Source organism: Pristis pectinata, chromosome 11, assembly GCF_009764475.1.
Source record: "Pristis pectinata isolate sPriPec2 chromosome 11, sPriPec2.1.pri, whole genome shotgun sequence".
In the NCBI taxonomy this organism is placed as follows: Eukaryota; Metazoa; Chordata; class Chondrichthyes; order Rhinopristiformes; family Pristidae; genus Pristis; species Pristis pectinata.
In genome coordinates, this window is record NC_067415.1 from 20,630,519 (window position 1) to 20,643,214 (window position 12,696).

At 38.2% G+C, this 12,696-nt stretch overlaps 1 protein-coding gene across 2 annotated transcripts in view; it reads left to right on the forward strand.

The window, feature by feature from the left end:
* Nucleotides 1-12,019, forward strand: part of foxo1a (forkhead box O1 a) — a 67,631-nt gene extending 55,612 nt beyond the window's left edge. For both annotated transcript variants that reach the window (XM_052026050.1, XM_052026049.1), the window contains 2 exons: nucleotides 3,101-4,454; nucleotides 6,915-12,019. In XM_052026050.1, coding sequence (XP_051882010.1) covers nucleotides 3,101-4,438 — 1,338 coding nt within the window. In that variant the 3' untranslated portion in view covers nucleotides 4,439-4,454; nucleotides 6,915-12,019. The remainder of the gene's footprint in view (nucleotides 1-3,100; nucleotides 4,455-6,914) is intronic.
* Nucleotides 12,020-12,696: the final 677 nt, after the last annotated feature.

The window sequence follows — 12,696 nt, forward strand, 5'->3', positions numbered from 1 at the left end:
CTCAAAACATCCAACAGATTTTAATTTTGACTGGATAGTATGGATTGTCTTAACAACAAAATTCAATGGAATGCACAAAGAATATGGCCCTGAGACGAGGCCAACAGTCATTACGCCACTAAGTGATTATTGCTGCTTTTGTCTAATATACTATATATTGTGAAAATGCTTATCTTTTGTGCATTTTAGCACGTCAATTATTAATTGATTTAGAATCAGTTTGGCTCTACTATTTACTGCTGTTGAGTAGCCCATGATTGTTGCTGAACCTCATCTTTTTGTGGATCACCTATAGTCACCTTGTGCTCCCAAGCTGACCTGATCCTCAGTTCTGTAAGAGGGCCTGTGCAATCAATACCTTCACATGGGATGGAGGCTATTGCAAATCTTATTTATTAAATAGCTGAAGGGGAAAAAACTTTTCACTAGTTGGTTCATCATTGCCTCCTGATTTAGCCATCCATTAACTCTGTCAAAATCTTTTGGATGCAAGTGTAATGAAATTGCTGCATTTTCAAGCTCTATCAGACTCCATAACTTGAAGGAGTCCAATTTCAGAGCAAAGTCAGGAAATTGTTAGCAAAGAGTGACAGCAGTATGAGAGTATTATTTGCACAAGGATCCTAAATTGTGGGAATAATATGGTGAAATACTCGGTTTTGTGCAGAACATCCAGCCTTCCCCTGCAAGGTGTGGTCCTTTATAGTTCTACTTGTGCATTGATAAGGCTTTGAATCAATTTTTTTGTACATCAAGGACATTTTTGGGGTATTTCACATACAAATGATGCATCTAGTCAACCATTTAAGAGTAAACATTGCGTACAATACTGGAATAAGCCAGGGAGCTGGAAACACCTTTTATTGGAAGTCCCAGCTGTCTAATGAGGAGTTGTATATGTGTGACAGAGTAATATGTGGAAAGATTGTTCAGTGCCCAGAGGTGAGGAAAAGTGCAAAAATTTGTCAGTGTTTAACCCACTTGCCAAGATCTCTTTTCCATTTGTATTTTTGTCTCGAGTTGCCAGCAGACACAACATCATTAGCAGCAGGACATACTTTCATAAGATTAAGAGGTAATCATTTTTTCCTCCCAGGCTGGTAAATTAGTGCTTATGGCTTGTGCTTCGCACGAAAAACAGGAATTTGTGTAGCAACCCTGCAGCCCTCTTCCTGTTAGGAAAAAAAACTTTATTGTTTGGCAACACCAGGAGACAGTGCTGTTAGCTGGAAGCATGACCTGAAAACTCGCGCGTTGATCTAACTGTTGCAGACAGAGCCAGGATCTCTCTGTAGGTGTCTAATTGTTTTTATTAAAAAGTGAAGGGAGGCCCATATACACTATCAACAGCCAAATGCATGTAGATAAGACAGTGATGTTGTGACCTCAATGAATTTAATTCCATAAGTGATTAATTTAATGTCCTTGGTTCTGCTGCTAATGTTTATGCGAACAGTGGAACAAAAAACAGTGATGGGAGCTGAGTAAAATGTTCTTTTCAAAATAACAGCCTTTTTTAAATGTCCTAACTTGAGTTTTCAGTAGCTGGGTCTAACTTATCAGCAAGAAGGAAAGGAAAATGATGTAATAAGTGTTCCATGAGATGGTAATGTACATCAGTTGTAATTTTAAAAAAACATGTAGCAGAAACTTAAATACTTGGTCCCTGGTTAAACATTAATTCTCTATCTGGTGGTGTTAAACTAACTGAGGTATTGCCTAAAGATTTGCAGATTGTAGGTATGCCAGAAGTGACCTGGATTTGTGATCAGTTCTATTTCAAGCTAAATTAATGGATATTGAGTTTCTGCATTGACCAGCAATTAAGTTGATTTTCAAATTTATTTCAAAATTTGCTTGCTTTCCTACTGTTGCAGTCAAGACTCTGTACATTTGAGCAAATTTCAAATTTTTAAACAAAATACATTTTTTTCTCTTCTTGGGGCTAGACCATGATGCCTGTCTTAAGCCTGTTTTGGTCATGTCTTTTTTTTTAGTTTGGGCCAATAAAATAGAAACCCGAAGCTTGTAAATTAATGCAGTTTATTATGCATTGAAAATCTTTCTGCTAGGTTATATCATAATTTTAAGGATGTTGTATATCATACCAGGAGCCCATTTTGCATAATTATGGTGCATCTTATAGTGTGTGCAAATATAGTGAACTACAGGCTAAGAAACACATAGGCATATGCCTATGAACAGTTTTGATTTGATTAGCTTTGATTATAGCTGATGCTAACTTGCTACCAACCTTTTTAATCTTTCTCTACATGCACCCCCCTCCACACATCCTTCCACTCCCCCTCTTCTGACATTCCACCACACTGCTCTTTCCCCCCCCCCACCCAAATGCTACCCAACCGTTTGCCCAATAATTATTGATCTCCATTCCAGACACCAGTAGTATGTTGCTGTAAACCTATATTTCTATTGAGTGAGGGATGTAAAGCAGACTCGCATCTCCACATTACCATTTGTAAGAGTTGAGCCAGAACATTTTTGTAATAGTTTTAAGTTATTAATCATGGCAACCCATTATTACTAACTCTTTACATAGGTTGCTGAAGAATATTGGGTCACACTTGAACAGGATTAGATTTTGTTGTAGTAATTAGCAGAATGTGAGTGTAAATAGGCTGTGTTTTGTTTTTGAATTAATGCCACATTTTTGGTTCCAAAATACCTCCTGCTGCAATACAAGTCTTGAAGCGAAATCTTCATTGTCTTGTAATCATGAAGTTGTGCTGCGATCAATGAGATTTGTGCAAGCCTGCAGCTCTGTAGTGTAATTGTGCACACAGACTCTAGGTTTTGTTTCTGGTCATGCCTGCTTAGCTTGCTGTAAAAACTGAACAAAGCTGTACATGACAGTACCCTTGTGGTTTCTTGGTTAAATTGGAAGTATCTCCTCACTTAGTTCCATCTACTCTTTCTTTCCCCACATCAGCACCACCCCCCCCCCCCCCCCCCAAAAATACCCTACCAATTTAATTTACTTGGGAAGGAAATGCTTAGAACATTGGTTTGTGAAGCAAAGTATTAAAGCAGTGCACTGAAGCAGAAGTTCTGACTTGGCGATATGTATTTTCTTTTGCAGAACTCAATCCGTCACAACCTGTCACTGCACAGCAAGTTTGTAAGAGTTCAGAATGAGGGAACTGGCAAGAGTTCCTGGTGGATGTTAAATCCCGAAGGGGGAAAGAGTGGAAAATCTCCAAGAAGAAGAGCAGCATCTATGGATAACAATAGCAAGTTTGCTAAAAGCAGAGGAAGAGCAGCTAAGAAAAAGGCAGCACTTCAGGCTGGTCAAGATGGCAGTGCTGATAGTCCTGGAACACAGTTCTCAAAATGGCCTGGAAGTCCGAACTCTCACAGTAATGATGATTTTGATGCCTGGACCACTTTCAGAACAAGAACTGGTTCAAATGCTAGCACATTAAGTGGAAGGCTCTCTCCTATTATGCCAGAACAGGAAGATATTGGCGATGGTGAGGTTCATCAAATGTCACCCTTAGTCTACCCTGGTAGCTCCAGTAAAATGGCATCAACACTACCAAGTCTAAGTGAGATGACTATGAACAATTCTATGACTGAAAATGTAATGGAAAATCTTTTGGACAATTTGAATCTTCTGTCCCCAAACTCATCACTGGTAGCATCTACCCAGCCTTCGTCAGTGTCACTAATGCAGCAAAGCACTGGCTACTCATTTGCACCCCAGAACACAGCCATTGGTTCACAGACCCCAGATTACAGAAAATGTCTCTATGCTCAAAGCAGTATGAATTCTCTACAGCAAATACCTATGCAGACCTTTCAAGAGAAAAAACAGAACTTTGGACAGATCACTCAATATAACTGTCCAACGGGGCTTCTTAAAGAGTTACTAACTTCTGACTCGCCTCCACACAGTGATATGTTACCACAAGTGGATACTGTGGTATCACAAGCTAATGGTCGAATGGGCAGTCAAAGTATGATGATCCCCACAACAGTAATGTCCTCGTATGCTAACCAGGGAGTTCACACCAAGTTGATGAACCCCAGCATCCAGCAACATCCCGTACATAGCCAGCATCCAGTTGCAATGAATGGCCGTGTCTTACCTCATACTGTGAGCATCATGACTCATCCTTCAAATATCCGACATCTCTCAGCTCCAAAAAACCAGTTACATGTGCCTATGTCTCTGCAACTTAATGCAATGGATCCATACTCTATTAATAGTAATGGAGGCTATGGAAGAATGAATATTGCCGCTGTGAATCAAGAGAAGCTCCCTAGTGACTTGGATGATATGTTCATTGAAAGCCTGGACTGTGATGTTGAGTCCATTATTCGTAATGACCTTATGGATGGTGATACTCTAGATTTTAACTTTGACTGCTATTCAAACAGTTCAAAAGCACCCACACACAGCTGGGTATCCGGCTAACTTTTTTTTAAAAGAGGTGGGTATTGGATTTGTACTAAAACTGCATGCTCTTTGTGTATATTAACATTGCCTCTAGTTTGCTGATAACTTGAAGAATCAAATTAAGTGGTATAGTAATACTATCCTTTGCACTAATATTATGGAGCTGAACAAGGATATAATCTTATGAAATTGACATAGGGGAGAAAGTGTAATTTCAAGGGAAGGGAAACTTAAATGAGTTGGAATCTACTGTTTGCTTTCTGCCTGGCCCAGATGAACGATGCAAGTGCCTGCCATTTTGTGAAAATTGGGGAAAATGTTCTGTCTGTCCACTGGGGCTAATGGGAGGTCCAGATTTGTGAAGCCTGGAGAAGCAGTGTTGCAATGTAAAGTAATCTCAAATGGGTTCTTTTAGCTTTAATCCTCCATTGTTATGAGGTTCTGTACTTGTACTGTAGTTGAAATTAGCAGTTGGGAATTGATGTCATCAAATCTTAGTTTGCATATTTAAAGAAGAGCTCCGTTGCTTGCAGCTAGCCCAAGATCCAAGCCCACAGTCAGAATGGGAGAATGCCATACATCCACTTTAACTGAAAATCTGCTTGGATAAATGGTTTAAATTGACTTTCCTTTCACCACTTCACCGCCCACTCCCACTCCCCCCCCCCCCCCCCCCCCAACCCCCAACAATTTTGGAAAACACTTATTCAGCCTTCTGAATTTGTAATTCTTTGTAAATCATATAACATATTGGTATCACTAAATGCAAATTGTTTTGAGTGGGTACTCCCACAATGCTTTGCATCTTTGTTTAAAAATGTACTTGTAAAGGGTTAGCCTTGCCACACTTGTGTGAAAAGTAATCAAATATCAAACAGCTATTACTATCTAGGCTGAAATTAACTGTCCTCTTCTACAAGCAAATTGTCCCATTCTCCATGCTGGTGATAGGTTGGTTCAGAAGGTTGAGAGTTCAAGCTCTAGTGCACAGATGACCAACAAACCTGAACTGGTACTTGTGATTACTAGGATAATGCTCTATTGTCATGGGTAAAATATTAAATTGGGGGTTTCATTCCAGTGAGTAATGTTATACTGTCAGAAGACTAAGGAGCTCTTGCATTGTGATTTCTCTAACATTTGGCATCTCCAAAGTAGTTTAGCCGGCCATTTGTCTTGGCTCTTTACAATACACAAATTGGTCACCATGTTGCCTACAAAACTAAACCACATCAAGAGTAACTTGTTTGGGCTGTGAGCCTTTTGGGATATCTGATGTATAAAGCATCAGTATAAATGCAAAATGAATTTTTTATTTCCTTGTCTGTAACATCCCTCTAACCACATGTAGGGAAGAGAAATCCTGCTCAGTTTCCTTTTCAGACTGTAGTACCACATTTGGATTGCACAACCACAGAGTATAGGAACTTAAGTTTGTAACTATTTATTATGAAGGCCGGTCTTAAATAACAAAAGTGTACTTGATGGAACATTTAGAACAGTACAGCACTGAACAGGCCCTTCGGCCCACAATGTTATGCCGAAATAGCTAATCCCTCCTACCTACAGAATGCCCATATCCCTCCATTTTCCTGTCATTCATGTGCCCATCCAAGCCCCTCTTAAAAGCCCCCAATGAATTTGCCTCCACCCTATCAGGCAACTCATTCCAGGCATCCACCACTGAGTTTAAAAAAAACTTACCCCTCGTGTCTGTTCTGAACCTACCCCTTCTCAGCTTAATAGAACATAGAACGTCATTTGATTTTGACTTTAATTTTTTTAAACCATTTTGGTTTAGTGTATGCTCATGCTGTGACTTCAATAAGCTGAAAGCTTGTCAGTAGGAATGCCAAGTACATTTTCAATAAAAATGAATTGTGCCAGGTTAGTCAATTATGTGATAGTACAATTTATCTAATTATACATCCTAATTAATATAACATTTATGCCCTAATGTACTAAACATTAATATATACCATTCTTCAGTTGACCATAAGAAATGGTGCCTGTCAAAAATGCATATTTGTCTGCATAGCTTGTATCAAAGTGTAACATTGCCAGAGTAGTTAAGGAGTGCTTTTTTTTAAAACAAAAAGACTTTCTAAATAAGAAACTGAGGCCTGAGTCAGGTCCAGAGTTGGAAACCTTTAAGTTGTAACCTAATTGAGAATTTCAGATGACTTTAGCTTCGTGTTCTTGTTTTTTTTCCCAGTCAATTCCACATTACTGTGGACTTACTGTGGCAGGGATATCATTAGTATTCACGTTGGTTGAGTTGAGTATTATTTAAACATTCAAGGACATGCCAGGTTCTCTGAATTCTGAAAACATAATCTGAATTGTGGTTCAGAATGTTAAGATCAAATTCAAGGCTAATGCCCTTTTGCTGAATTATTACAAGTATTGGCCTCACCCGGGTTAATTTGCAATAGTTGAGTAGGTTCATGTTTATTTTTGTTTGTTTGACGCTGCATTTTTCTCATTAAACTAGGTTTATCTGAAGATGCCAAGACTGGATTGACATCAGGAATTGGGAAAAGCAATCCAAAGATGTCCTTCACCCTAGTTGAATTCTCTTGATACATGTTCCCTTTTCCCTTTCATCATACTTGGCAGCATGGAACATTTTCCTGCACAGGATGTTTGCCCAATGTTTGCAGGTTATGTGCTGCTCTAGATAAGGCCTTTGGAATTTGGAACTGTTTGGTTAAAAAGTGCCAAACTCACTACAGAATGTCATTTCCAAAACATGGGTGCATTGTGTGCTTAATTAACAATTCTCTTTGGCCTGATCTGGTTGTTAATTGTGGCTGTAATAAACTCTGGTTCCAAAATCCCTCAAATTCCAGTAATGTATTGTGGAAAAACCCTGCAAATAACACACTTTCCATTTGTTTTAAAGCATCATTATCATTCACCTCTCAGACTAATGTGAAGCTAAGGTTGAGGTTATTTTCCAAGCCTGTGGAGATGTAGTGACACTTAATTGCACTAGTTATTTTCATCCATTTAAACCTTAAGACAGACTGCTTGCACATTCAATGTTTTTGATGTTGATTGGTTTTGCTGTACAACTTTTTAGAGATTTAATCCAACAATTTGTGTATGCTAATGAAGAAAACATTTTAAAAATCAATTTTTTAAAAGACTTTGTATCCCCAGTTTATTTTCCAAACAATTTTAAAGGTGGGGTGTGGGGGAGGGGGAGAAGTGTACTTTATCCAAACTCAGGAAATGGGGTTGGCCCATTTATCATGCTCATCCTGTGAAATGAATGAACAGTAAAAACAAAAATAGGTGGGGTGTAAAATGGGAACATAATATGAACCCATTAGTTTCTAATCTGACAGGTCAGATGAAAATTAGCCCCTCTTTTCCAATAATTACATATTTAAGGAGACTAGTAATGGATGTTGTGAAATATAGTTCACAATATAAAGTAATATTAAGCTCTTAAAGTGCAGTGTGAGTATTTGCAGTGAGTTTTTTACATTCTAAGCACACTATTCCATAGAATGTGCATGCTTCTGGCATCCTTCCCACAGGAATGCTGCCTACATTGGGAAGGTAGGAGTATCCCATCCTTCCCATACTACTTGCACACCATCCAATCGCCATTGGCATGCAGCTACCTTTTTATAAATTGCAAGGCTATTTCACAGAAGTCTAAACCTCTTGAATATTGTGATTTTTTTTTGACTAGTTCTGACTTGGTTTTTAATTCTGAAAGATTTTTATTTTGTATCATAAGACTGACTTCTATTATGTAAAGTAATTTTATGATAGCTGGCAACTTGTCATTGGTACAAGAAGCCAATGATTGATCACCATGACTTTTGCGTCTGCTGTCTGGGTAACAGCCAATGGAGGAATTTTCTACTTAAGTAGTCTGCTGAGAAGCTGTTTTACTAATTCTTTAAGCTTTGGTATCTGAAGCATAAGGCCCAGCCAAAATTCCTGCATCATGAAGATTGCACTTAACTATCTCAATGCAAAGCGAAGAGCTTCTATTCATCACCTTTTCTAAAACAGAAGAATCTTGCTCTTTGACATTGGTAGATCTCCGTAGTTTAATTTTGCATGTAAACCTTTCATAGAATCATAAAACAGTACAGCACAATAAGGCCCTTTGGCCCCCTAAGTTGTGCTGACCTTTAAACCTCACCTAAGACGATCTAACCCCTTCCTCCCACATATCCCTCTATTTTAAATTCCTCCATATGCTTATCTAGTAATCTCTTGAATGTGACCAATATACCTGCCTCCACCACCACCCTAGGCAGCGCATTCCATGCCCCAACCACTCTCTGGGTTTTAAAAAAAACCTCCCTCTGATATCTCCCTTGAACTTCCCACCCATTACTTTAAAGCCATGCCCTCTTGTATTGAGCATTGGTGCCCTGGGAAAGAGGTGCTGGCTGTCCACTCTATCTATTCGCCTCAATATTTTGTACACCTCTATCACATCTCCTCTCATCCTCCTCTCCAAAGAGTAAAGCCCTAGCTCCCTTAGTCTCTCCTCATAATGCATACTCTCTAAACCAGGCAGCATCCTGGTAAATCTCCTCTGCACCCTCTCCAATGCTTCCACATCCTTCCTATAATGAGGTGACCAGTATTTCCTTTGCAATACCCACAATCTGCCTAGCTATTGAGAAACATGTATTGTCATTAAGGAAGTTGACCTCAAAAGCTTATGCAACAGTGTTTTCAGCCATGCCTACTAATTCATCCCCAATTAGTATGTTCTGCCTTTGAAAGTCATACTTTAATATTGAGTGGAATAGTGGTGCTGAAACAGTTGTATTGACATATCTCCTGGCAGTGCATTCCAGGCACCTATCCATGTTCCTAAAAAAAAATCTTAATCTTGCCTCGTAAATCTCCTTTTAAACTCCCCCATCATGTTAAATGGATTCCCTCTAGTATTTGGCATTTGCACCTTAAGGGGGAAAAGACCCTGGCCATCTATCCTAGCTGTGACCCTCACAATTTTATATACTTCTATCAGGTCACCCCTTAGCCTCTGGTACTCCAGAGAAAACAAAAGTTTGTCTAATTTCTCACAGCTAACACACTCCAATCCAGCTAGCATCCTGGTGAACCTCTTGTACATCTTCTCCAAAGCAGCCTCCTTCCTTATAGTGTGGCGATCAGAACTGCACACCATATTTGAAATATGTTTTTGTGCAGCTGCAATGTGTCTTCCCAACATGCATATTCAGCATCCCAACCAATGAAGGCAAGATTGCTATATGCTTTCTTTACCACCCTATCCACTTGTGTTGCAACCCAAGATCCCTCTGTACATGAATGCTCCTAAGGATCCTGCCATTTACTGTATTCTTTCCTCTTGCATTTGGCCCCCCAAAATGTATCACCTCACACTTGTCCAGATTAAACTCCATCTGCCATTTCTCCACCCTAACTTCCAACTTGCTCATATCCTGCTATATTCCTCACTATCCAGTCTGAGCCAGATGATTTTGGGTTGAGCTGCCTCTGTGGATACAAGTACATAATTTGGATTTAAATCTCAGTGTAATAAGGGGGAAGTGTTATTGAATGTTTTTTAAAATATTAGATTAAATTCTTAGATGACTATACTATGCACTGTACAATGAAAAGTAGAGAGTTGTATCCTATGTAATCTTACTCCAACAATTAGAACTATAACAATATTACATTGTCATTTATTTTATTACCTGCTTTTGGGAATTGCTATATGGACATTTGCCACCATGATCACCTACATAACAACACATGGTGATTTTTCCCCATCACACCACAGACCTCCATTATATATACACATACGTGGAACAGCACAATCCATATTCCTGTTTCTTTCCTTCAAAATAAATGCTGAGTTTTCAATCTTAGCTGAGCTGCTATGGATACACTTGGAGCAAAGGCTGGTCACGTAGTGGAGACTTGCCATAGTTGTGACTGCATGTGTTTTCCTGACACCCCTCCCCCAGCAGTAGCAAATTTTCATCACTGTATTTGGAGAAGCCTATTAATGGGTTGTCCTTATTTGGCATGTGATTTCAAAATCACTAGAGGCTTTTAAAGATGAAATCATACACTTTTAATATTTTAATATTAAATACTGTGCTTGTTTGCACAAGTTTTTGGCAATGCAAACAACCAGAAGGCGTAAATGTCTGCTTAACTCATTAACTTTGTTACAGCACAATATTGATGGCCAGATCAGATGACATTCAGTGTTATTACAAGGATTTTATTTGACCATAAACTGACATGTTTGATAAGTAGCTTAAGAATGGAAAAATTGCAGAGATTTGCATTTACATTGATACTGTTAATATGATTTTTATTTCCCCCTTTATTTAAAGGCAATGAGTACTGCAGGTCATAAATAGTTGTCTTTTTTCCTCCCATTTTGAGTTTACAGAATCACACAAAGGGGCATCTTGCACCTTCAGACTTTTATATTAACTGGATTAAGTGAGATTTTTGTATGTAGTATGTTAGATTTTTACATCCTAGGGGGTGCTATTAAGTGATGGTGTTTGTTTTGTAAATACTCAACAAAACTCAAGTGCAAGAGTTTTCTGAATTAGTTTGCTGTTGTGGATTTTTTTTTGCGCAGGGACTTGTGTAAAGCTGTAAGTTTTCTATTTTTTTGAACAATTATTTAACAATCAGATTCCTTTTAAGAGTTTTCATTCTGCTTAACATTATACTAAGTTTAAAGTACCACAAAGTGTTGTATTCTCAGTTAGATGCTCAAACAGCTTCAGACTGTATTTCATTGGCCATTTTACAATAGAAACTCAAAGCTTTAAGTAGATCTATCTTAATTCTAAATGATTGCTCTGTGAAATGTACAGATCTTACCTATGCATACAGCCTTACTTTGAACTTTTTTTGCAGATTTGTACTGTTAAAAATATTTTTAGAGTACCAGATATTTTAACTGTAACAGATGTATTGTTCCAGATATAGTTAATTGTAACCAAATGTGTCATATAAAGTTTATTTAGAAGTTAGTGATGAAACTTATTCTTTTGATGAACTTGTATACTTCAGTACAACTAATGAATATGATGTACTGCTTGATGTAAGTGGCTAATCAGTCAGCAGAGCATCCCTAGGAAGAGGGAAGGAAAAATCGTTGGACCAATTGTTTTTCAACATAGAAAGTAAATTGCACTTAAACTTTAACTGTTTTATTAAATGTACTTATGAATCATTAATAAAATTAAATACTTACAATTATTAACTTATAATCGAGGTAAATGTGACTTATCTATTGGATCCAGGTTATAAATAAAAGTTGCAGTAGGAGTAGGTTTTTTTAAAAAAAAAATAAACAAAAGTTAACCAATTTGCACAAAACTGACCCTTCTTTTGATGGATGTTCCGTAGACCAACCATAACCTGAAACTGGCATGTAAATAATGCTTTGTCCATTACTACAGAGCATAGCAGTACTTGAAAATTTCACTGCTTTATATCTTTTGAATAATGTAGACTGTGTATCTAAATATATTGTTTCATAGACAAGTGCCTGATAGTATGTACATTTAAGGACATCAGAACAATCCTTTGCTGTTATTGTATGGAGCCATAATAAATGTATATAAATCCTGTTACAAAAATCTGGAATATGTGGTTGCTTTTTATTTATTCTAATGGTGCTGTTTCCCCTTGAAGTAGGGTTGGGGGAGAAATCTTTCTGACTTCACTGTGGCTATTTTGTGGGTATAAAATGGAAATTCAATCCTCAAGCTAGTGACGGACTGTAATTCTGACAGATTCCTCTCGTATAACAGAGACTGGATCCCAACTGCTGTCATCCATTAGCCACCCAGTTTGGGGGTATGTTGAAAACCTGCAACTACCTGTAGCAGATGTCACAAGGCACTGGGGAAAAAATATCACCAATATTGTCTCTGAAAAATCCTCAATCATTAAAAGGATGAGAACACCCATGTCAGCATCACGTCCCAGACTACTAGTCCCAGCTTTGAAGCCCTAGTTTCTCTGACAGCTTTGTTGGTCAGGCTATTTTATTAACATGTCTGACCGTGAGAGTCCTAAAACACTGAGCTCTGTTGTGGGAGGAGATAATACAGTAAGTAGAAAAGATTTAAGGAAGTACCATGTCACTACTGATTCCTGGGAACCTCTGCAATGATTGCACAAAGTGGAGAAGGAGCTTTGGGATGGTATTGAGAATCTTGTGGCCATGTATTGGGAGCATAAGGAAGCCCTATGAAATTGGCAGGAGGAGCATACTGCCTACT